The 26455-nt window shown below is 46.7% G+C and overlaps 1 protein-coding gene across 1 annotated transcript in view; it reads left to right on the forward strand.

Annotated features, from left to right (window-relative positions):
- The first annotated feature begins 13554 nt into the window (after nt 1-13554).
- NCCRP1 (NCCRP1, F-box associated domain containing) overlaps nt 13555-26455 on the forward strand; it is an 83028-nt gene continuing 70127 nt past the window's right edge. The window contains exon 1 of the mRNA XM_078661320.1: nt 13555-14356. Within this exon, the coding sequence (XP_078517446.1) occupies nt 13654-14356 (703 nt within the window). The 5' untranslated portion in view covers nt 13555-13653. The remainder of the gene's footprint in view (nt 14357-26455) is intronic.

Below are 26455 nucleotides of genomic sequence, written 5' to 3' on the forward strand. Positions count from 1 at the left end.
CGCTGCTCTCAGATCAACGAAAGCAACGTATAAGTGGCCCTTCTTAATGTGTACATATTTCCAGTACAGACAGCAAAATCTGAATACTTGGTCAATTGTGCTCACTTTACATCGAAAACCGGCTTGATATTTCGTTATGTTCGCATTCTCCTCCAACCACTCATTAACACGAGTTAGGATGTGTCACAAGTAAATTTTTGGGAGAATGTTGAAAAACCGGGTTATTTAAGACCCAGTGGCGCCAGGGGCACGCCCAAAGTCTTCGGGTTCCACCTGTCTTAGAATACAGAGACACGGGACTCTTCTTGGTGGCGTCAAAGATCAAATTTATTGGCTGCAGCCAGTAACAGAAGTCCTAGAAATCATCACGGTATGAGTTCTCAGGAGACTGCTCAATTTTACACAGCAAGTCATCCCTTTTTATGCCAAACATTATGCTTCAGGCAAACATTCCTTGTTTACAGTTTAACCAATCACATGTTTTCACAACAAACGTATTGCATGACGGTAAAACCCACTTTTCAGTTGCCCAGCCCATGATCAATCATCGGTCAAACCCAACATTCTTCTTTAGACAGGTCAAACGAACCCATAATAAAAAAGGCCACAACCCAATCATAAATAGACCATAAAGAAAGGAGCAGAAACAGGTGAGAGTAGGATAAGGCATATTTGTGTGCAATAAAACTTTTACGATGTCCTGTGCTCTGATCCTTAATCTTGATCAGCTAAATCAGCTAAAGGGCAAGAACTGGTTTAACAAGGTCAGCTTCAGGCAACAGGGTCAGTTCACTCAGGTCAAACAGGAGTCAGCACGAACTGGAGCTAAGGTGTACATGTACTTAAAAGACTTGTTCAGCCACAGTCATCGGCCTATGTGAGGGCAACCACAAAATGGCTGCCATACACAAAATGGAACCCAAGGGTTCAGAACGAAATCCCTAAATACGTAGTGAATCCATCAGTCTAACATGACGAAAACACTCATACTTGCCGCACTAACTAGTTACGGTTCGCTAATATCAAATTCATAACGAAACCATGACCTTTATGGAACGGTTCAGAATTCACGGAACCTTAGACCCTCCTTTTGCCCTTACATAGGCAATAACCGAAACTCACGTCAATCTGAAACCAGGTCTATATTCATCAGATCATCAAGATGTTGCTGGAGCATAATCCTATTACTTAGTACCTCTCTTGGGACAGGTCTCCTTGCACACGTAGTAGCACAGAGGCCACATATAACAGGAGCGCACTGCACACAAAGACAGAACAGGAAAAGAATCGCTAAAGCCATCCCAATGATCATCAGAATCTTCCATCCCCAGGCCAATAACAGTTCCCAAAACCATCCAATCAACGACCAATCTCCTTTATCCACATTTATAGACTCAGAGATCTTATGTAACTTAGAAATGGCCTGGTATACTCTAGGAGCATTGTCTGGTATGAAAACGCAGCAACTCGATTGGATCACTTTACATACCCCACCTCGATCTGCAAGTATGACGTCTAAAACCATTCGATTCTGTAACGTCATAAGGCGATCCGCTTGAAGCTCAGCGGTCAGATTACTAAAGGCACCGGCAGTTTCATTTATGGTGGATTCAACCACTCTCGTTAATTGCCGTAAGTTTCTACTGTTTGCCATAGGTCCCCAAAACGGCAGGAAACCCTTGAAAAAGTCTCCCACTTCTTGTCCAGTGGTATCTTCCTTACTGAAGACACCCCTAACGACTCTCGTTCTGTGGTAATCTACGGCAGCAGTGCACGTAGGAGGCAACAAACATGCAACATAACATGTTCCTGAAAAATCAGGGGGCAACCATGTATATACTCTATCATAGCAGACAAAATACGTGCCCTTAGCTGCTAAAAACGGTGGGGAAGTTTGGGACGCAAAGACATACATCTGAGTACAAACACTCTTCCCTAACTGAGCTCTCGGATTCTTGCCTTTCCCTTGCAGACAAAAATGACCACGATGGGGTACAATCCAAATCGGAGGTGACCTTTTTCGTCTCTGCTTCTCACCCAGACTAATACTATATCCGGTTGCATTCCAACCAACATATGCTAGTAACTCATCCTTGGGAATAGTCTCACACATTTCGATATCTCTACTCATATCTGTCATTCCCTTCACCAAGGCTTTATTACTTGAGTTATCTCTCATGGAACGCAGGGGATAGATTTCGATGGCATAAATAAACATCGTCTGATATGCCCATACGGACCCATTGTAACTGAATGGCAGAAACAGATAAGGAATACCTCTATCCATGGTATGTGGCATAAGACCACACACCCAACAATAAGTGGTGTTTACTACTAACTGGTGTTGATGGAGAAGTTGCACAAAGGAATTATTCACAAATTCCGACCTTCTAATCTGTTCGTGTTCAGGTAAAGTATGAAAAGAATGCAAAGAAGTAGTAGCAGGTAAAGTCGTAGGTTGGAAAATGGGTGCAGAAATCAGTTGAAGAGAAAATACAAACCAACCCACCAAAGCTAATGTCATGCTAAAAAACATCAAAAGACATGTGATCAGAAAACATTTGCTATGCATAATTTTACACAGTTTCTTCTTAAAGTTAATTTTCTCAACAGCTCTCTCAATCTAAAAAAACTCCATCCTCTAACCGATGCTGTTCACGGCGGTTGGTTTTCCTCTGCTAAGGAATGCTTCTGTCAGCCCAAGGAACTCCCTTAGACCAACCAGAACCGTTGACCTTGCGTCTTCGGCTTGCACTCTCTAGTCTTTACACAGTGACTCTACAGCTGAACCCGGATGGTGGTTCACAAAAATATACCAAAAAAAGTTTCTTGACTGAGAGAGTTCAATTCCTGAGAGAGTTCAGTTCCAAAAATCAAAAAAGGAATTCATTTATTTTATTAGTCCATTGTTTCTAGGACGTAGATTATAACGCTCTTTTCCAGGCCTCGTTTGAGGCTGAAACAACAGTTCAGGTTCAGTAGTGTCTAATCTTTGAGACACAGGCACAGCTTCTTGAAGGACATCGTCATCTTCTTTCTCGGAGCCTCTCCACACCAACTCAGCGTCGCTAAACGGTGCAAACTTCAGCACCCTTTCAGTCTCTGAATCTGCAATACCTTCACGGACCCTCTGGTCGTACGGCAGAGGCAATGGCGCCCTCTTACAATGTACGCCGTGGATCCAGTTCTTTTTCCCGAAAACTTTCACTGAGGTCCTCGTAGACAACAAGACTTGGTGTGGGCCGGTCCAGCGGGGCTGATCATTCTTGGTTCGCTGAAAGTTCTTCACCAAATTCCAGTCACCAGGATTGAGGGTGTGACCTGGATCCACAGAAGCTGGCGGCAATTTATCATGAACCTGTTGATGCAAGACACGTAATTTAGTTGTTAAGTCATACAAGTAGTCCACTAGCATTGGATAATCGATGTCACTGAACTTCGTTGGCCTCGGCACTCCCCACACATTTGCCGGACGGCCAAAAACTATCTCATAGGGACTAAGGCCTATTCGGGAATGTACTGTAGTTCTAGTGCCAACGGTAAAGCATCAGGCCATTGAAGACCAGTGCTCGCTTGAATCTTAGCCAGCTTTAACTTTAACATGCCATTATAGCACTCAACTAAACCAGCTGATTGGGGATGATTCGCAGCGTGGAATTTCTGGTGAATTCCCAACCCTTCACACACTCTCTTCATCACCTTCCCCACGAATTCACTTCCGTTATCACTCCATACCATCCTTGGCAACCCAAACCTAGGGAAATATTCTTTGACCAGGACTTTAGCAGTGGACGAGGCAGTATTATCTTTTAGGGGTATGCTTCTACCCATCTAGAAAAGGCACAAACAACTACAAGGACATACTTTAAATTATTGCACCTTTCCATGTGGATGAAATCCAATTGCAAAACCTCGAACGGATACGTCGGAGGAGCAAAGTGACCAGCTGGAGTTGGGGTTCCCTTGCCAGGATTATACATTAAACACACCATGCAATTCTTGACCACATTCTCCGCACACTTGGGAATTCCAGCATTCTGCCATACTGGAGCCAACAACTTACAAATCCCTTTCACACTGATGTGAGACAAACCATGTGCCATAGTAACCACTGCAAGCACATACGCATCTGGCAACATCCATCTTTGGTGTTCTGACAATTCAACCCAACAACCAGTCGAATCCAATCTACCCGTAGTTTCTCTCCAAACATTCTTCTCACTTTCAGTAGCTTCAGCCTGTATCGATTTCACACTCTCAATCGTATCTTCGCACATTCCAACATCACCAATCCATCTCGCAGGGCCTGCCACATACATTCGGCTCATCAGATTTCTTGCTGTGTCTTTCGCAACTTCATCCGCAAACGCATTACCACGGCCAACATCATCCGTAACCTTCCGATGAGCACTACACTTCACAATCGCAACTTGCTTCGGCAAAGTAAGTGACTCGAGAAGCTCATTCACCAACTGTCCATGCTGAATCTTAGTCCCATGGGATGTGAGGAACCCCCTTTCTTTCCACAAACGTCCGAAACTATGGGCAACACCAAACGCATACTGACTATCGGTATACACATTCACTCTCTTTCCTTCAGACAAAACACACGCTCTCGTTAATGCAATCAATTCCGCTGCTTGTGCTGAATTATAGCTCACTTGTGCAGTTTCAACAACTGTACTTAATATCGTCACGGCATATCCTGCAGTCGTGTCACCATTCGGAAGCTTGTAGCATGAACCATCAACCCATAACATACCATCACGATCCGGAAGAGGAGAATCTTTTAAATCGATCCTACCCTTCGTCTCCTCTTCCGTCCTCAGAAAACAATCGTGCTGTTCCTGACCATCTGTATCCACAGACGTCGGCAACAATGTTACTGGATTTAATACATTGCATCGCTTAATATGCACATGACTAGCCAAAAGTGTCAACTCATAACCCGACAACCTTGCACTAGTAAGGTGTTGAGTTTTTGTCCGATTTAATAAAGTATCCACTGCATGTGGAACCATCACAATCAATGTATTATCCATCACCAGTCCAGCAGACTGTCGGATAGAAACAGCCGCTGCCGCTGTAGCTCTCAGGCAACTCGGCAACGCTCTAGCTACCGGATCTAAAGTTGACGAGAAATACACACATGGACGCTGCTTATCACCGAATTGTTGAGTCAAAACTGACAATGCACAACCCTCTCTCTCGTGGACATAGAGTGTAAAAGGCTTACTGTAGTCGGGAGTACCCAACACAGGAGCAGAACACAATGCATCACGCAACTCAGAAAAACTTTTCTGACAATCGTCAGACCACGGAAGAGGATTCGGTGTATCTTTACAAGTCAAAGCCAATAGAGGTTTCGCTAATAGAGAGAAATTTGGGATCCACTGTCTACAATACGACGTGATACCCAAGAAAGCACGCACTTCTCTCTGTGTGCTTGGTACAGTCATTTGCGCAATCGCTTGAATTCGTTCTGGGGTCAACCTTCTTCCCTCCTTTGACAAGAGATGACCTAAGTAGATCACTTCTTGGCGACAATACTGCAACTTAGAAGGTGACACTTTATGATGCAAGTCCGACAGATGTCGCAACAAAGAAAGAGTAGCTTCTTTACAAGTTTTCTCATCATCAGCGGCCACTAACAGATCATCCACATACTGAATAAGAGCAGCACCAGCAGGCAACACAAGAGTATCAAGTTGAGTTTTCAAAGCCTGGCTATAAATAGAAGGACTTTCACAATAGCCTTGGGGAGCTCTCTTAAACCGGAAGCTTCGGCCTCCCAAAGAGAAGCCAAAAATATCTCTACTCTCCTCAGCAATTGGAATGCTGAAGAAAGCATTTTTCAAGTCTATGACTGAAAACCAGGCAGCTGAAGCAGGAATCAAAGTCAGCAAAGCAGTAATATCCGGAACAACTGGAAACTGTGGCACGACAATCTTGTTAACCTCTCTAAGATCGATCACAAACCTATAAACAGGTGGCTGAGTAGAGTCAGTGCGCTTCAGGACAGGCAAAACAGGACTGTTACACACATTACCTCTCGTTTCTTCAATCACATCTTTCTCAATCAAGTCATAGATGATCGCTAAAAGCGCTCTTTCAACATCGCTAGAAATCCAATATTGGGGAATACGCGGCATTTTAACATTCGCTTTAAGCGTTACAACATAAGGTGGAATCTCCAAAAGACCCACATCATTAGGACCAGTAGCCCAAAAAGTATCAGGGAGAGAACGCAATTCCGGTGGAAGCCGATCTTTAGACAAATACATCGGAGAGATCACTTTCTTACCCAATGTAAGCTGTACTCCCGAAGGAGAACAAAGTAATGTTGCATGCAACCTTTTCAACAAATCCAAACCCAACAAATTCTCACCACAACCTGCCGTTAAAATGAGAGGTGCTTCCAACTCACAAGGCCCTATAGAAAGAGACAAGGGACTAGAAACTGGGTTACGAACTGGGGCGCCAGAGAATCCTACTGAAACATTAGTTAAGCCAGACAAAGGTGCGCCAGGGAGTTTAGAGTGCATGATAGAAATCTTCGCTGCACCAGTATCCAAAAGAAAAGGCTCTACCACACCCGATGTGGCTACTGCAATATAAGGCCCACTCTGATCTACTGGAACCGACACTACTCCCTCTCTTTGTCCATGGCTGTCCTAGCAATCATTATAGTCAGCCTTCTCACTCTCAACATAATAGTCATCAGCATAGTACTGAGTTGACTGACCAGATGCAATTTTCTATTGATCAAAGCAATTCATAGAATTTTGCGGGGGAAAGGAACGTTCGTTCTGAAGAAACGCACCACGTCCTCTACCCCTAGACACTTGCTGAAAACCACCACAGCCTCTCAGGGCCGTCATACCACTCGCACGCTGTCGCAACACAGGGCACTCATTTTTATAATGACCTTCCTCCCTACAATACGCACACTGATTTAAACCCAAGGGTGGTCTGGGAGGAAAATACCCAGCGTTCTGTTGCGGTCTCTGAAACTGTGGAGGTTGCTGAAACTGTGGGCGTTGCTGTGACTCTTGCTGATTCGAGCGAGGCGGATACGCCTGCTGTAAAAGAACCTTTGTCTTTAAGTCTTTTGTCTTTTTCTCTGCTTTTTCTTTCTCGTCCTTATCCCTATTCTCATAGTACTGTGCAGTCGCCAATATCTGGGCAAGAATCTCGCCATGCTCCAATATGTGTGACCATTTAAGTGCTCGTCTGGTATTACTGACAAGGATCTCATCACTCGTTCCACTATTTACATCAGTTGTCGGCACATGCACAACCCCCAAGAGCAGAGAAGCTTCTAACAATAGGCCCAGGGGGTAGTGATCACTGTCTAACCTGTCCTCTACCTCAATATCAATCATGCTCTGCCAAATAGACAGTGAGACAATTACAAAGTCTAGATTGCTTTTGCAGTTGTTTCTAGAAAATGTTGGTTTTTTGGAGGTGTCAGACGGGAGCCGCCCATTACAGGCCCTGAGGCCATGCTCCGCAGACAACTTCATTAGTTGAAGTGCCAAAACTGTACATTTGACAGGTTTATTGTTCTCCAATGTTGGAATATTGTTAGCTTGGTCCTCTTCTTCAAAAATATCACTAAGCCCTGGGACCGGTTCGTAGTTATAATTTAAGTCACCAGCTATAATGACATATTCCTCTTTTCCAACTATTCTACCTAAAAGGGAGTCTAGTTTAGCTAGAGTGGGAGATTCTTTGGATGCAGAGACAGGTCTATTGTAGACATTTATTAGGTAAAGTGTTTTCCCTTCACATGTAGTGATTTTCAAAGCTAATATGTCAAGTGAATGTGTGTCTACTACATCAATCTGTATCCTCAAGGTTACCTTCACCCAGGTTATTAAACCACCTGAGGGCCTTCCCCTTGTAGATGGAATAGCACCAATTCCAAAAGATTTGAACCCTACCCTATGTGGTATAGCTACCGCCCAAGATTCCTGTAGCAGACAGAAATCACTGGAATCAATATACTTTGCCCATTCCGGGTCCCTCAAATTCTTGGCGACACCGGCTATATTCCATGAGACTAATTTCAGTGTCTCACCCTTGCTACTTAATACAGCAGGTGGCTCCAAGATTGGGGGTTCCATGTTTGGTAACATCTCTCTCATTGGTTCCTCTCCCAATAAGACTGTGTCTTCGCACATCCAACCTCTATCTCCCTGCATAATGGCATTATTTTTGTTCCTAAATTCTGGTGGCAAAGCATCTTGTTGTCTCTTTCCTGGTCACAATCTACCACCACTACTTCAATGCCGGTTAGTGGATTGACTACATCTAGATCTCTAATATTGGTATATGCACTATGATCCTTTTTATTTCCTACACCCGTGTGCACTTCAAGGTTTGCTTCCATATTTCTTTCTCTTGGTTCGTTCCAAGTAGAGGCGTTCAGCCTATGTGTTTTAACTTTAGTGCTAATTGCACATCCCGCCAGAGGATTCAGTCAATCAACTGCTTCTAAGCAGCTGAATCTGTTATAGGTTGGCAATCCCATCCATTGGCTTGGGTTTCCCAGGTTCCCACCACATGATCTACCTGAAGCACTATGATTAACCAGTGTCCACCTTCCACCACCCTCTAGATGCGTTTTGGGTGGATAAAAGTAGGACAGTGGTCTAGTTTGAATTATATTGTTTCCGTCAAACGTGCGTGGGTTCCAGGAGCACAAGTGGTACACAGTAGGTGGATCTTCGAACGTGACCACCACACAATCGCCTGGTATCGTCTTTCTTGTTTGGCCTATCCATGGAACCCTACGAACCATTAATATTTTGCTTTTTATATGGTCTGGTAAAGGCCTCTGTACATTTAACCAATGTGAGACTTTGTTTTTCAGTAACCAAAAACTCTCTTCTACTTGATTATTCAGTTCCGGAACCCCCATCAAGACAATTACATAAGGGCTAGCATCTGGTGGCAAGTCTATATAACCTCCCCTAGGTTTCTTCCCCAATGGGTTCCCTTTCTGTGTCTGTTGGGTATCCTTTATAGCATTAACGCCCTGTACTGGAATTTCTTTGGCTATTGGGGCACTAGTTATAGTATTTGCAGTGGGTGCATTTATTTGATTGACTCTAATGCTCGGAGGTAAAGGCTGACTTATGGAAATGGCACTAGTTCCCTGATGCAAGGGATGTGATATATTGTTGTCTATTGAGGATACTACAGGCACTGAGGCTACACGTGCGGTAGTATTAATCGCTGAGTCAGCTATACTCAGACTTGCCAGTGTTATAATACTCTTTTCAACCTCCAACAGCTGGTTTTCCATTTGTGTCAATCTTACTTCTAGTGGCATTAGGAGTGATTTAAGAAGGTCCCCTATTTCCTTCACTAGGATCCCATTTCCCTCCTCAGCAGTCGCTACTCTACTTCCTCCCAAGTTGTTTGGAGATAAGACTTCTTGAGCCCTTTCAGTTATTTCAAGATTTACAGTATTTTGGTCCTCCACCTGCTCCATTATCATAGTTTGTAGCACTTTGCCCGTTCCATCCCCTCTTTAACTGGTATGACATTTTCCTGTGCCTTGGCTACTTTTTGTCTTTTCCTAGCATAGGCAGAAGGGATGGGGCGTTTGCGTTTAGGTATAGCGCCCTCCTTCCTCCCGCGCAATTGCCTTGTGCTGGTCTCATTCTCAGGGGCCTCCAGCTCTATGATTATCGGTACGTTGTTGCTAATCACAGATGGCTCTACTGGGGATGAAACTTCAAGAGGTGGATTTTCACAGGGCAATTGTAATGGGACATGTATGGGAATTAGTGAGTTTGGAAACACAGTTTGATGCACCTCCACCTGTGTTGTTATTAGAGCAGAACTTTCGGTGCGTTCTGGGGTTTTGGCTGATGCTATATGGCCCAGGGACGATCTCTTGGCCATTGAAGGGTCTTGGGACATTCTTCTGGCCATTACAAGGTCCAGCGAGACCCTTTGCTCTATTAGGTTAATACCCATATCTATTACCGAGTTCGTCCTAGTGATAAAATCATCTAGCGTGCCTGTTAGCTTGGTTCCCCCCTTCGCCACCTTACTTCTACTTCCTCTAGGAGACATCTCTAAAGCCATTAAGCAAATGATTACAGAGTCAATTTAAATAAAATGTACATATAAAATATTGGGGTACAAAATGCCAATGCAAGAGGGGTGGCCCCGTGCTTAATCCCGCGTGCGTCCCACGTGCGCGTTGCGGTTGCTCCTAATAAGGGAGGAGACACAGGAGGGGGCGGGAAGAGGACCAGCTGCGGCCGATCAGTGCCGCTGAGCAGGCTGGTCCTCGCAGTCCTGCCTCTGTCCGTGTGTGGTTCAGAAAAGGGGGTGGTGATGAACAGAGTGTCTGAATTAAGCAGACCACTCTTACCCAGTCCAAAGATCAGGGCTTGATCCATCACCGTTATTTAGCTCACTGCCCCATCCCAGCTCAGAACCTGGCTATATGCGAATTAGTCTGTCCCTGGCCCAGTGCATCATGGGAACAGGGCAGACCAAACTACCAAGCCAATTCTTCACCAGAAAGGAGACAAGCTTCCGGGGACCGGTTTCTGCCATTTCAGGCGTCGTCGGCCCGGCTTGCTTGAATCCTGATGGAGCAGTGAGCAAGGGACTCATGTCTGAGTATACCCTTCCACGCTTATGGTGGACAAAATGATTCAGAAAAGGGGGTGGTGATGAACAGAGTGTCTGAATTAAGCAGACCACTCCTACCCAGTCCAAAGATCAGGGCTTGATCCATCACCGTTATTTAGCTCACTGCCCCATCCCAGCTCAGAACCTGGCTATATGCAAATTAGTCTGTCCCTGGCCCAGTGCATCATGGGAACAGGGCAAACCAGCAAAGTTCAGGCACCCGCGAGCGGCTCCCGCGAAGCGGGGGCCGCGAGAAGTGGCGAAGTGGCCGGACAAGGCAAGGCAAACAACAAGGTCCACCGCAGCAACAACCCTCCAACGTGGCACAGGAAGGCTCCCACCAGGTACACTCACTGCAAGTGTTTTTCTGCAGGAGGGGGCGGGAAGAGGACCAGCTGTGGCCGATCAGCGCCGCTGAGCAGGCTGGTCCTCGCAGTCCAGCCTCTGTCCGTGTGTGGGGCAGATGATTCCAGGCAAATCCTCAGTCCTCAGGGTCCCGGCGAGATCACAGCAGCAAATTTCAGGCACCCGCGAGCGGCTCCCGCGAAGAGGGGGCCGCGAGAAGTGGCAAAGTGGCAGGACAAGGCAAGGCAAACAACAAGGTCCGCAGCAGCAACAACCCTCCGACGTGGCACAAGAAGGCTCCCCACTTAAGTTTATTCCACTCAACTATGCGACTCCATACCACTCCATTCTATGCCACTCTAAGCTACTCCAAGGCTCTCCACACAATGCCACTCCACCCAATGCCTCTCTACGCCACTCCACTCAGCACCAATCCCCTCCACTCTATGCCACTCTACTCTTTGTCGATCCACTCTTCACCACTCTACTCTATGCCACTTCATTCTACTCTACTCTTCACCACTCCACTCAAATCTACGCCACTCTACACCAGCAACACCACACCACTCTACGTTATTCCACTCCGCTCTACGCAACTCCACTCTACACTACTTCACTTTACGCAGCTCTACTCTACATCACTACATTCCACTCTAAGGCACTTCATGCCACTCTACTCCACTCCACGTTAAGCCACCTCTAATCCAAGTCATTCTACGCAACCCCACTCTACTCTACGCCACTTTACTCTACTCCATTACACTCTACTGTATGCTGCTCCACTCTACCGGACTCCACTTCACGCCACTCCTAGCCACTCTACACTGCTTTACTCTGTGCCACTCTACTCCCCTCTCCTCTACACAAATCCATGCCACTTTACACCATTATATGTCAGTTCCACGTCATTCTATGCCACTCTATTCTACATCACTCTACTCCATGCCGCTCTTCTCTGTGCCAATCCACACCACTCTATGCCACTTCACACCACTCTACACAACTCTACATCAATCTACGCCACTTCACTCCATGGACTCTACACTACTCCACTCCATTATACACCACTCCACTCTATGCCACTCTACTATATGGCACTCCACTCTATGCCAGTCCACTGTATGCCATTCCACTCCAGGCAACTCCACACCACTCCACTTCAAGCCTCTCTCCTCTACGCCACTTCACGCTACTCTTTGTAACTCTACTCTCTGCCACTTTATACTACTCCATTCTACTCCATGCCTCTTCACCCTACGCCACTTCGCTCTACTCTACACTACACAATGCCACCTTACAGCACTCTGTGCCACTCCAATCCATTTCACACAGTGTCACTACGCCAGTCTGTGCCACTCCACTCCCCTCTATGCTACTCCACTCTACACATGCCACTCTTTACCGCTCTGCTCTACTCTATGCCACTCTACTCTACTCCACTCTACTATTTGCCACTACACTCCAATCTAAGATACTCTAAGCCTCTCTACTCTAATCCATTCTACTCCTCTCCACTGTTCTCTACACCAATCTCCTCTACGCCACTCTCTTCTATGCCTCTGTATGCCACCCCACTAACTGTTAGCCTTTCTGAACAGCAGCCATGTTACTGCGCAACATGCCTAAAAGACATTGGCAAAGCCAATAGCTCTCACATAGGCAAGATATTTTGCCTTTGCCAATGCTTGTTGGCTGTAATATCTTTAAAAGTGGAGCTTGTGACTCGGAATGGGCCTACTCTTTTGTGGGTCGATGCATGTCTCTCCTTAAACACCTCCCAAGCCATACTTACTCCTCTTATTTAATAGTAAATATTGCCCATTTTCCAGTTACTCAATGCCTGTTCCTCTCACATTTACTACTAAAATGTGGGCGTGTATGTGCGAGGAGCTCAGCAGTCGGGACAAAGATCGACTCACATAAATGATAGGAGAGACGGGGATACGGATATCTCCCCGTGTAGATTTATGAATAGCATTTTGTCGATCTTCTTGAGTAGCACTACTATAAGTTCTAATGAATACGGTTTAAGGTACACACATTAATTCTGAAAATCTAGAGCTGGATCAGGATGTACATGGCACGCCTCGCGAACGCAGTGAAGCAATTTCTCCTTTGCTCTCCAAGCTGAGCACTCCAGACTGTGTATTATGGAAACATTTTCCAAATAAATGTATGTTCTGTCGACAGTGCAATTTCTGGAAAAACAAATGCAGAGACCCCGCCTGCGTCTGCACTGAACCCATCCTAATACGGCCCCTGTCATGTGAAGCGCCGTGAAGCAGCAAGACGCTGACAGCAAGCGCTACACTAAAAGTGACATTTAAAAAAAAAAATTACATGAAGCTCCCACGCACTCTGTATTTGGCTGGAGGGGTATATATGAGACTAAATATATATTTTTTACTTGCTTGACTACAGGGATGTGTTTGGTCAATTTCGAAGCTAAGGATGACGGCACTTCTGAGCCCGTGAGCGCTTCCTCCTTAAGAGAGAAAGGGAGTGTTGGTTCCACCTTTACTGGGCCACGCCCACCTGGGCAGGGAGTGGCACTCTGCAGGATAAGGAGCCCACAGCCCTGACTTGCACTTATCTAGGAAATCAAGGCTCGAAAAGCAGCGGTAGTAGCCTCTGTCGGTCTGCGGGATGAGCGGGGTCGGCAGCATGCAACACTCGGCCGAAGAGGCCAGCCCGGAGCCCGTGGAGGGGCAGAGGCAGGGGGTCCATGGAGAGAAGAAGCAAGAGAGAGGGCAACAGCCTGCGTGTGAGAAGGGAGAGAAATCCCCATGTGAAAAGGGAGAGGCGCATTCCGTGCGTGAGGCAGATAAAGCTCCGTGTGGGAACGGGGAGCAGTCTAGTAGTGAAAAGGGGGGACAGCAAACTGCGCGTGACGAAGAGAAGCACAATTGTGAGAAAGGAGAGCACAGTGTGTGCGAAAAGGGGGAGCAGAAACCTGCCCGCGACGAAGAGAAGTCTGCGAGTGAAAAGGAGGAGCAGCATGTGTGTGAAAAGGGGGAGCAAAAACCTGCGCGTGACGAAGAGAAGTCTTCGCGTGAGAAAGGAGAGCACACTGCGTGTGAAAAGGGGGAGCAGAAATCTGTGCGTGACGCAGATAAGTCTGTGCGTGAGAAAGCAGGGGAGTCCGTGTCTGAGCAGAAGAAAGCCCCAGGAGGGAGTGAGCAGGAGAAGCCCTCGGAGGAGGCCCTAATCATTGATTGGAGGCTGAAGTGCGACAAGGCCTGGAAGCTGAGCGAAGACGGCATCCCCACCCCCGAGCACCTGGACTGGAAAGACATCTACCACAAGCGGCCCTTCGGCAGGAACTTCCTGAAAAGCTCCAACCCCGAAGGTAAAGCTGCTGGGCGCCCTGGGGTCCGTTGCTGCCTGCTTCTTAACTTCTCTCTCCTTTTTGCATGCCCCCTGTTGCTTCTCTGACTACTTTTGATTCTCTCATGGTTGTTTTCCTATAGCTTCCTTTGGTTCAGTACGCCCACTGAACTCTGATTATTGTTGTTTTTTATAATTCAACATCAGTCAGGGGTTCATTTCCTTCCTTGCACTAGGGCGCATGACAGGCTGGCTAAACTACTGCTTCCTCCTCACACATACCCCAATCTGTAGGTTGTACATCATTGGTGTGAGCATCTCATCTCGTTTTCATTCTTTGCTCTCTGGTATTCGAAGGTGAACATTCATTATATTGACCTTAAAAACGACAAGTAATAGAATCCCAAAACAAATCCAAGTCTAGCAGGGTTTGCGTGTACTTACGAAGGCATCTTAAAATATATCTGCACTTACTTTTCGCATATTCTACCCTTCCCATAATAACTATGTCTTCCTTTGTCTTTCTTCACCCACTTCATTCTCTCCATCTGCACCTTCCTTCCTTAGATCTCCAGATCTCCAGAGTCCCCCACTCTAAGAGTGAGTAGCTCAGCCGGGATATTTTATATTGGTATTCTGGGACTTGCAGTTGTGTTTATTCCATTATAAAATCAGGACTGTAAGTACCTACCAGAATGTAGAGAGAAGAAAAAAACAAACTAGCTATGCTACCCACACATGGATTTAGGAAAACCGAGAGCTCTGCTTCATTCTCTCTTCTGCCTTTCATTCCAGTCTCTCCCACATATTTCTCCGCTTCTTTTTCCTCACCTGGACCCTTCCCTCTCTCATCCACTTTCTTTCCTGCCATCTACTTGCTTCTTTGCTTTCTCACATAACTCCTTCAGACTTTCTCCTTTTTCCATTTAACTCCTTCCTTGTCTCTTCCTTGGCTGCCTCCTCGATTGTTTCAATCGTCTGCGTTCTTCCTTGCTGTCTCCGCTTTTCGTTCATTCATTCTAAACCTACAGTCATGGTTTCCGGCAAGGGCAGAAGCCACCTACATTATCTCCCTGGCTTAGGTTTAAGAATCATACTAGGATGTTTCAATGCTTCATGGGGAACAGCCTTTTGCCTGCTGGTGCACTCCTCATACGCTGATTAAACATACATTTTTAGTAGTTTTTAAAAACCATTTGTTGCAATTTGGCGCCCCACAGAGGCATAACGAATATTTGTGCAGTAAATACAGTAGTGAGAGTGCCCGTTTCACCCCAATTATGGCTGTCTTTTATTACCTAATTAGGGGCAAAGGGCAGGGGCGGCTGGTGACATTTGAAAGTGGTGAGGCGTAAACTAATTTGCATATTGCACCGCAGCGAGCACAGCGAGCGAGCCCGAACCACCTTGCATCCATCCATACATCATTCATGCATCCACCCATCCACCCACCCATCCTGCATCCATACATCATTCATTCATTCATGCATCCACCCATCCATCCATCAATTCTGCATCCATCATTCATTCATGCATCCACCCATCCATCCATCCTGCATCCATCATTCATTCATGCATCCACCCATCCATCCATCCATCCTGCATCCATTCCTTCATCCATTCACCCATCCATTCATCCATCCATCCATCCTGCATCCATCATTCATTCATGCGTCCATCCACCAATCCATCCTGCATCCATTCATCCATCCATTCATCCTGCATCCATCATTCATTCATGCATCCACCCATCCATCCACCCTGCATCCATCATTCATTCATCCACCCATCCATCCATCCACCCATCCATCATCCATCCTGCATCCATTCATCCATTCACCCATCCATCCTGCATCCATCATCCATCCATCCACCCATCCATCCTGCATCCTTTCCTGCATCCATTCACCCATCCATTCATCCATCCATTCATCCATCCATCCATCCTGCATCCATCATTCATTCATGCATCCACCCATCTGTATGCGTGTAGTTACACGCATACAGATGGGTGACGTAAATGCTACTATTTCCTCAGAAACCCACATTCTTTTTCTGTTTTATTTTAAGTTCCGTGATTTATTGAAGCGTAAATCTTTGCTCAAACTGAGCCCTATTTGTCTTGGTAAATCGGGCAGACTCCTGCTTATAAAGTCCAATAAGAGTAACAAGGTGAATGAATAAAATGGCTTTGACAAGAGTGTGAACATCCTTCCGACTACAGCGTGACAGTGATAACCGGCCTCAATTCATACGTCTGATTTCCACCTGAACTTCTTTTCTTGCTTTGCTCTCTGAAGCGTCTGCTCTCTGAAGCAGTTCACTGCCGACCACATTTTTAATCCCATTGAATGCTACTTTTCACGATGAAACAATAAGACTTCGAGTTTAAATATGTGCCAATTATTCTGACACAAATCTATACATTCTCCTCCCATTTCACGATTATTTACAATAAGAGGCTCAAACCTGGTTTCCCAGCACCAAAGTCGGCCGCGCTAACCGTCAGGATTGGCTGGGGGGGCACCATGACTCCTCGCCCAGTCCCCCTGGTTAACCCCAGGGGCTGCGCCCCGCCCCCAGGTCCTCTCTCTAAGGGGAAATGCACAGGGAATCAATCTGCGCATGCGCGAACATGATTCTGCCCATAAATCAACTTGCGCAGATGCAGCAGGCCCATCCGCCCCCCCGCACGGAAAAGTCGGGTGTCTCCCGGATTCCCGGGCGGCAGGTAGCGAGCAAGATTATTTCAGTATTTGTTGTATTTGTATTTTCGTGACGACGCTGTGGGTCCATGGGGCTTAGTGGGGCTACGCCCCTACGCCCCAATGGACGCACCGCGCCTGGCAAAGGGGCCTTGGTTAGATCTGGGGTTAGTCCAGACCTTTTGATTTTACTAAAGGTAAATTAATAATATACTTACTAATAGGGCTTTCGGACAGTTCTATTCCGCCCAGTGATCCATTACCGTGCCATCCACCTCTGCCCCGGTGGCGGCTCTTAGAGGTATCGCTGTGGGGGCGGTGAGACAGGGCGGGGCGGTTAGGTGCTGGGGGGGGGGGTAGGTCGGGGGTAGTGGAGTCTGACATACCGTGGCAGATATTTATTTATTTATTTACACCTTTGCCATCGTATGTCGAACTCCACTACCCCCCACCCAGCCTCGCCTTTTCGCCCCACAGCGTTACCTCTGCGAGCCGCCACTGCTATGCCTACTGAATCTTACTGCATGAGGTAACGGACCAGCCCACTACCGCCTTTGGAACGTTGATCGCCCTAAGTTTGCAGGGTATGCCCAGACGTGAGTCCCTTGCTAGCTGTGCCACTGGATTCAAGCTATCCTGGCTGATGAGGGGTGTTACCCTGAAACTGGTCCAGGGATGCTTGTTTCAGTCCATCAAAGACCTGGCTTGGCAGTTCGGGCTGGACTGTTCCCATGAGGCACAGGGTCAATACTGATTTGCATATGGCTGGGTCCAAACTGGGGTGGCAAAGTGAGCTAAAGAACAATGATGGATTAAACCCAGATCTGTGACTGGGGGTGAGTGTCTGAAAACTTTCAGCGCTCCGTCCATCATCTCCTTGTGTTTGCTAACTTCATTGTGAGTCACACATTTTTCTCTTTTCAAAGGGAGTATTTTAAGCAGTTCCCTACAACCGCAGAAACTACAAGGGCATTGGATGCTTTTTAAGATCTAAAAAATATTTTTGTATTTAGTGAATTTTTTTTTATGTTGACGAAAGCCCTGCAGCTTACCCAACCATAATGGTTTGGAAAAACATAACAAAACAAGCATTGACAAAGCCAACGTCAGACAAATTGCCTTTGCCAATGCCTGTTGCTTGGACGGCTTATGAGCCATACATCTGGCAATAATTGTCGCTTTGTGCTTGCTGTTTTACCTCGCCTTATGGACACACTGGTGCTGTTTATATTGTATCAAGCGGGAGGTTTGGAGTTTGGGGCAGCTCTGGGTACGAGGGGCAGTGAGAGAGGAATGGAATGGAATGGACGTGTTGGGAACTGAGCTCTTTGTCTTTAGCGTGTTATATAGCGTGAACTCCACCTGAAGGTATCAGAGCACTTCACATGAGCACCAGCTGCATTACAAACGGACACATTAATTTCTAGGCATGGGTAGATTACGTGATTTTCTCAGAATCGCAGGATGTTTGGGCCCCCGGCCAGACTCGAACCTGGTTCCCCAACTTCAAGGTCGGCTGCTCTAGCTGTTAAGCCTGCTCTGGGAAAGAGAACCCCACTGAAGAGAAACTGACTTGGAATAAAGTGGACTGACTCAGACATGTCCCAGAGCACCAGAGCCCCCAATATATTTCCAGTACAAGCTCTTGGAATAGGCCGAATTTGGAGCACTTCTAGAAATCAGAGACCTGAGAGGGGTCCTCGGTCTTGAAGTGGGTGCAACGCAGGGCACAGTCGGGGCACCCGCAGGTACACAGCGTCCACACACTACTTTCACAGGGTGGACGCCGTCCTCCCCGCCAAGAATTTGGGCCCCACAGAACTATGTTGAACTTGTCCCAGTCTCATTTTCAGACACCGGGACACGTTCAGCCGCTCCAACATGTTGTCTGCTTTTCATTCCCAGCAGCAACGTGCAGGCAGCTTGGGGGCTTTTTTTTACACCTCCAGCTGGGCCGAAGATGAAGACAGAAGTTAAGGGGCCATCAGACCTGCTTTTGATCGAGTTCTGGAACTGGAAGGGAGGCGGCCTGGAACCTCTCACTTAAATGGAAATTCACAGAATAGGAAACAAAAGCACACAGCTTATCTCTGCACAGACACTTAAGAGATGCATACTTTTGACTTTTTCGTTCCCTGTATATAAGTGCACGCACCTTAAAACGTCAGATGTGATGGTCTGTCTTAATATTTTCACAAATAACAATATAATTAGCACACTTTTTTAAATAGTCCATCTCATCCTAATGCAGTCTTCCAGTGAGCTCACTTCCTGTGATGTCATGTGGGATGTCACGCGCCCTGATCTCATGTGCTGTGTTGACACGCGTCATGATATCATATCACTTGCATACTGCCTAACGTGGTCAGTCCCCCCACTTCTTTTTATAGGACCTGTGCCCTGGCGCAACGGAGTCGATTGCACATGTCGACATCGAAGGGTTTTAGTCTAAAGGAAGCCATTTCAAGGGGGAAGCACAGATGCTCTTACAAACGCTGAAGCAAGGCTAAAAACAAGAAGTTAGAAGCGCATTACACAATTAGAACGATTAGTTGGCTGAGCAACTCAGAGGTGCGAGCTAGGGGTGTTGAAAGTGACGCAGCACCTCCAGCCTCCCATTGAGGTCCACCACTAGCACAAACAGGACCCCTACATAGGCTGATTCTAATCACATTTTCGACACAGCAGCAACAGAGGCGCGCACAGGTGAGACAAAGCAAGGGAAACGACTTGGCAGGAGAGGGAGCCGGCATGCAACAGGAGCTGGTGAGCGGTGCAAACCGCCCCGCGCAGGAATGTTTGAAGCAATATATAATCCACGTGTTCAAGGCCAGCCCCAACTGTTTGGTTGTACGTCCGAATATCGACCAGGAAAAATATCGTGCCCTAAACCTTTTTTTTGTGGAAAAATATCGCTCTGTTGCACTCAATAATTTGCACCATATTTTAGTAAACGAGATTCAATGCATTATACTGTTGAGGACATTAAGGCCATCATATTCTGGTTATATTCTGTTACTGCGCCAAACTGAAGCCCTTTCTTTGTTAGTCGGGAGTTTAAATACACTTGGATGGGTGGCCTACCTCACTTTTGGACACTTATTTCCTCCATTCTCACTCAGTACGTCGATACGCAAAGATTTGAGCACACATAAAAATAGAGGCGGGCGTAGCGGAAATTGACAGGGCGAGCCGAGCCAGAGCCGCCCAAAGGCTCTTCTTAGAGCCTGTGCACGAGCCGAGCCCTAAACACGTTTGCCATGTAAATCATGCAACAAACATTACGTACAATATGATGAAGTCTATTTAAAATTCAAAGACGTGTATTTCTTTATCATGTGGAAGATTTGACATTTTACATTATAGCACTGCAGTGAGATGTACTTGTTGAAAGTTAGATTTTAAACACGAACTTAAAACCATTTTGTCCCCGCCTTATCCTCGCAATAGACAGTGTAATTGGAGAATTACGAGGCAATTTAGGTGTCAAGGGAAACCTGTATGTGACCCAGATTCTTATATGAAGAGTAACACGATAGCCTATTAAACTAAACACAATAGGTGCTTTTATATGCTTTAGTGGAGAAAAAGAAGAATCAATTCAATTAAATATTGGTCCAAGATCACACAATTTGGTTAAGGGAAGCCACGATTAATGCAAGTTTTCTGGTTTTAGCCTCCAAAAGGGTATCCGTTTCTCCTTTTCCTCTAAAGAGTTAATGCTTTGTTTTCACGTCTTTTCAGAAATGAGGTAGGAGCGAGTGTAGCTGGCAGATTCCACGTGAAAGCTCGGCTCGTTATGGGCTCGCGGTTCCAAAGAACCTCGCGCTGTGCTAGACCCAGACTTCAGTCTCGAACCTACCTCGAGCCTATCTCGAGCTTTCAGTGGCTCGCCCACCTCTACATAACATTCAAAACTTAAATATGAAAGTTTAGCTTGTTGCCTTTCCAAGCATGAGACCCGGGTATATTTCAGCTGTCTTGTGCGAGGACTGTTTCACAACGTAGAATAAATACATTCCACACTCTCTGTGCACGCTTGCTATGGGGTAGTTTTCTATTTTAAGCAACTTGGTGATTCTAAATACTGGTATAGACTCCTTATATGGAATGGACTTGCACAAAGCAGCAAGCTCCGAAATTCATCACAGGAGACATTTCATGTGCAAATATTGGCATTTTTAGCATCACTTAGTTTGCAAGGTACTAGCATCTTGTGGGTGAGACTTCACACCCTGACACAAACAACCTACATGTCACAGTCTACGAATAAGATGGCAGGACTCTGGAGCAGGCTTGTAGGGCCCTCAGTTAGGGGCACGACTGGGATTTGTGAGTCCTCAATTCAGTGGTGTTGGCAATGAGAGATTTTTAAGTGCAATCTTTGAGCATCCTAGAGACATGGGTGGTGTTGTGTTTTTAGTCCTCAGGATCGGTTTGTCGAATGGCAAGCCCACCTCTAAATCTAGCCAATGTCTGATTAGCCGTGATGGCACAGAACGTTGACCGGATTAAGCGAGGGGATAATAGAAAAGAGCAGGGAAGGAAAGGAAGGGGACAGCAGGGAGGGAGATCTGAAAGACAGGAATAAAACACAAGCATAAGATAAAGTCCTGTTCTGTAACAATTACACTCTAGGTATACATTTAGCAAGTGACTATAACAACCTATACCTGTAAAGGAAAATAATAGGATCTTGTGGATGTGTAGAGGCTACGTAGGGGTCACGATGGCAGAACTATATAAAGGGACAAAACAGATATGTAATACCTGGCAACAGGAACAATGTGTCATATGCCACACACAACTTACATATGATATTGTAACATACCCAATGAATGAATCCAATAAACATCACAGGGGAAGAGTGTAGCCACACCTCCTGAACCCCTGTTAATATAAGATTCAATACACAGTTAATGCCTAAAACAATAATAGGAGAAATAGCCTTTCCACACAGTTCAACGATATCCACAAAACTCCACTGGGCTCAGAGAGTCCCCAATCACAGCTAATGATTCTTAGCTGGAAGTCAACTAGTAATCCAAGAACAAAGCACTGTGAGCATGAAACCAAAAAAGGCTATCCATAGTCTGATAGCTCTAGTTTTTAACACCACCACCGTTGGCCGTAATACCAACCGAGTCAAATCCGAAATAGTCCCCAATAGCCAGCAAAAGTTTGGTAACACGAGTCCAGGTTACCTCTTAAGCAAAGTCAGATTCACAGTAACTCACCACACCGCGTTGTAAGTTTACAGAGTATCTCCAAACAACTCGCAGTGAAGCGCTGCAAGGCTGCAGTGGTGCAAGCACCCTTACCAAACTAGATCTAGGGCAAAGCCAGAAACGAACACCAGGACCGGATTTCCCGACGCTGATCCTCCGACCGCCATTCTCTTAAATAGGATTCTCACGAGAATGCGGCGCGTCGTGAAGGATCATGGGAATTGTAGTCTAAACCCCGGAGCATGCCGGGAAACGTAGTTCGCGTTGCCGCGAGCATGACAGTACATCCCTCTCCCCACAGCTGGGTCACGGGCCCGGCTTCGCTGGACATCTCCGATGAAAAGCAGATACCAACCTGGGGGCATGTATGCCCAGCGCAGGCTCCCAAGAGTTCTCCTCCGGCCCATACCCCTTCCATGACACCAAATACCACAACTTACTTTTCCGATATCTGGAGTCCAGGATCCGACAAACAACGTACTCCAGCTCACCCTGTACCAGCACCGGGGAAGGACGATGGCTGCCCTTGGAAAAGGAAGGCTTCAATAAAGAGACATGAAACACCGGATGGATGCGGAGATGAGAAGGTAGTTTTAACTTCACCGCCACTGGGTTAATGCGTTTCAGTACCTTATATGGCCCAATGAATCGGGGGTTGAACACACTGTGCTTCCTGAAACGCATATTCCTAGTGGACAGCCACACCTCATCCCCCACACGATACAAAGGGCCTTGCCTCCGGTGTTGGTCAGCCGCGGCCTTGTACCTGAGTTTCACCGCCTGTAGCTGTTCCCACGCCTTAACCAATGTCTCCTTGATATGAGCCACCCTATGAGCCACCCCTGGAAGTAGGGAGTCTGTTGTCGGCTGTACAAAGGGTAGAAAACGAGGGTGTCTGCCATACACACAATAGAACGGAGTGGTCTTGGTGAACCCATGCGTGGCATTGTTATAAGCCACCTCTGCCAGCCACAAGTAGTCCACCCAGTTCTCCTTGTCCGTATCCACATAGCATCGCAAATATTGCTTAAGTGTCTGATTTAAGCGTTCGGTCTGGCCATCTGTTTGCGGGTGGAAGCTGGTGGAAAGGGCAGAATCTATGTGCAACGAGGAACACCATTTCTTCCAAAACTGTGCTGTGAACTGTGCTCCTCTGTCGGACACAATGACGCTCGGCAGGCCATGTAACCTCACTACATTGACCATCATCAATGCCGCCAAATGACCCGCCGATGGTACTTGTTTGCAGGCCATGAAATGCCCCATTTTGGACAGATAATCGACCACCACCATAATGGCAGTACAACCCTTATTAACAGGAAGACCTACGATGAAGTCCACTGATATCCGATCCCAGGGTACGGACGGAGTGGGGAGAGGCTGCAACAACCCCTGTGGACAACCATGGTCCGATTTCATTCTTGCACATTGATCACATGTGGCAACCCAATTCCCAACATCAGGCCTCACCGATGGCCACCAGAACTGTCTTAATACACACTCCAGAGTCTTTGCCACACCAAGATGTCCCGCACTAGGCGACTCATGGCACCATATGTACACCTGTTTTCTCAAAGCCCTGGTAGGCACCAGCAACCTGTTACGAAACAATGGCAGGCCTCCATGCAACCTCCATTCCGGATGACCACCCAGCCAGGTCTTCCAGACAAAGGAATCCACCCCTTTCCTCACGTCTCTCAAAAAGGAATCGGGCTGCAACACACACACCACCCTGTCCGGAGCCACGATGCTCGCCTCAGGTTTCTCCACACAAGGAGTGTATGTTGACTGGCGAGTGAGAGCGTCCGCCTTTCTATTTTCTGCTCCAGGGCGAAACGTGATTATGAAGTTGAATCCCGAGAAAAACATCATCCACCTGAGTTGTCGAGGTGACAGATGTCGTGCAGCAGACATGAACTGTAGGTTCCTGTGATCAGAATAGACAGTGACCACATGTCGAGCACCCATGAGGAAGTGTCGCCATTCCTGGAAGGAGTCGCGTATAGCCAGCAGCTCCTTCTCAGCAATGTGATAATTCAGTTCTGCTGGATTCAACTTACGGGACATATACGCCACCGGGTGTAACTGCCCCGTGTCCGTATGTCGCTGAGATAGAATCGCCCCAATTGCCACCTCAGAAGCATCCGCCTCCACGACATAAGGCTTGTCCGGGTCCGGATGGGACAACACAGGAGCCGTTACAAATGCTTCCTTGAGGGCCATGAAAGCGGATTGTGCCTTTCCAGACCACACAAAGCGTTTCCCTTTCTTGAGCAGTTGAGTAATAGGGGCTACCAATCCAGAGAATTGATTAATGAAGCGCCTATAGAAATTGGCGAAGCCCATGAAGCATTGCACATCACGGACATTGGTCGGAACAGGCCAATTCCTGACTGCATCAACCTTTCTCCCAGCCATCTCCTGACCCTCCGGACTCAACATCACCCCCAGAAACTCCACAACACGAACATGGAAATCGCACTTACTTATCTTACAGTGCAGACGGTTTTCCTGTAAAATAGCAAGTACGTTGGCAACATGTTGTAAGTGTAATTCCTCTGAGTCTGAATAGACCAAGATATCGTCGATATAGACAATAACATATCGGTCTAAAATGTCACGGAACACATCATTTAAAAAGTACTGAAATGCCGCAAGGGCGTTGCAGAGACCGAACGGCATCACCCTGTACTCCGACCGTATCTGGTTTTGAATGCCGTCTTCCATTCATCCCCACTACGCATACGAACCAGATGGTATGCCCCCTTCAAATCCAGTTTCGTGAATATAGTGGCCTTTTTTACCTGTTCCAAGAGAACACTAATCAGGGGTAAGGGATACCTGTTTTTAATGGTAATAGCGTTCAAAGCGCGAAAGTCAACACATGCGCGCAGCTCACCGTTTGCTTTCGGAATAAAAAACAGAGGTGAGGCAGCGGGGGATTTGGATGGACGAATAAAGCCTAAATCCAACAGTTTGTCCAGATATTCTCGCAGGTGTTGGTTTTCGGGCTCTGTTAATGCATAGATCCGCCTACACGGAATAGTTGCCCCCGGGACCAGATCGATTTGACAGTCATACTGTCTATGCGGAGGTAGCTCCTCAGCTTGGTCTTCATTGAACACCTGGCCAAAAGACCGATAAGCCGCAGGCAATTGAACACATTTTTCAGCGGCAGTAGCTATACAAGACCCTCCTGACAAGGCTCGAGCAGGTTTCATAGTACCCTGAAAGCAATGTTGCAGACAATAATCGGACCCCATCTGTACAGTTCTGGTGTCCCAATTTATGCTAGGGTTATGTTTTTCAAGCCACGGCAACCCAAAAATGACACCGTATTGAGGAGCCTTAATAACCCCAAAAGTAAGGAACTCTGAGTGTGTGTCTTCCAATATCACCTCAATTTCCTCAGTTTCATAGCTAATGGGACCCATGCTAAGCTTCCTCCCATCCACAGCATAAACATCTACGGGCTTTTCTTTTTGTACCAGAGATATACCCATACGTCGAGCCTCCTGCATATCAATGAACATGCCCGTTGCCCCTGAGTCCACCATAGCAGCTGTGCGTACTGCTTCACCTGCCAGCATGAAGACTATGGACACAAATAGATGATTTGTCACCTGGCTTACTCTACCACTCAATGAAGGGACGTATGTAGGACTGAAAGAAACCCCTTCCTGTTTCCCAGAGTCGATTAGTTTTCCGACACCTTATCAGCATCCGCAGCCGCCACTCTACTACCCCGGAATCTGTTAGTTTTAGGTTTCACAGGGCATTCCCTAACAAAGTGGCCTTTTTTCCCACAATATAAACATAGACCCTGTTTACGCCTTGCTTCTCTTTCAGCAGGCGTCAATGCCGATCTCACTGCCCCTATCTCCATAGGCTCAGCTGAGGGAGCCGAATTCCCCTCCTTGGTGACATGTCTCTCAACCCCAGTTTTCCTCCTATTGTCCCCTTTCCGCTCACCCAAACGATGGTCTAAACGTAGGGCCAAATTAATCAGGCCCTCACAAGTGGTAGGCTGTGGATCTATTTGCGCGATTACGTCTTTAAGTTCATCGCTTAAACCTTGATGAAAAATGGACGCCTGTTTGTTTTCGGGCCAGGTGGTCTCTGTGACTAAACGCCTGAATGCAGTTAAGTAGGTAACCAGATCCTTCTTCCCTTGCCTTAATTCAAGCA

This window comes from Lissotriton helveticus, chromosome 9 (assembly GCF_964261635.1).
Source record: "Lissotriton helveticus chromosome 9, aLisHel1.1, whole genome shotgun sequence".
NCBI lineage: Eukaryota > Metazoa > Chordata > Amphibia > Caudata > Salamandridae > Lissotriton > Lissotriton helveticus.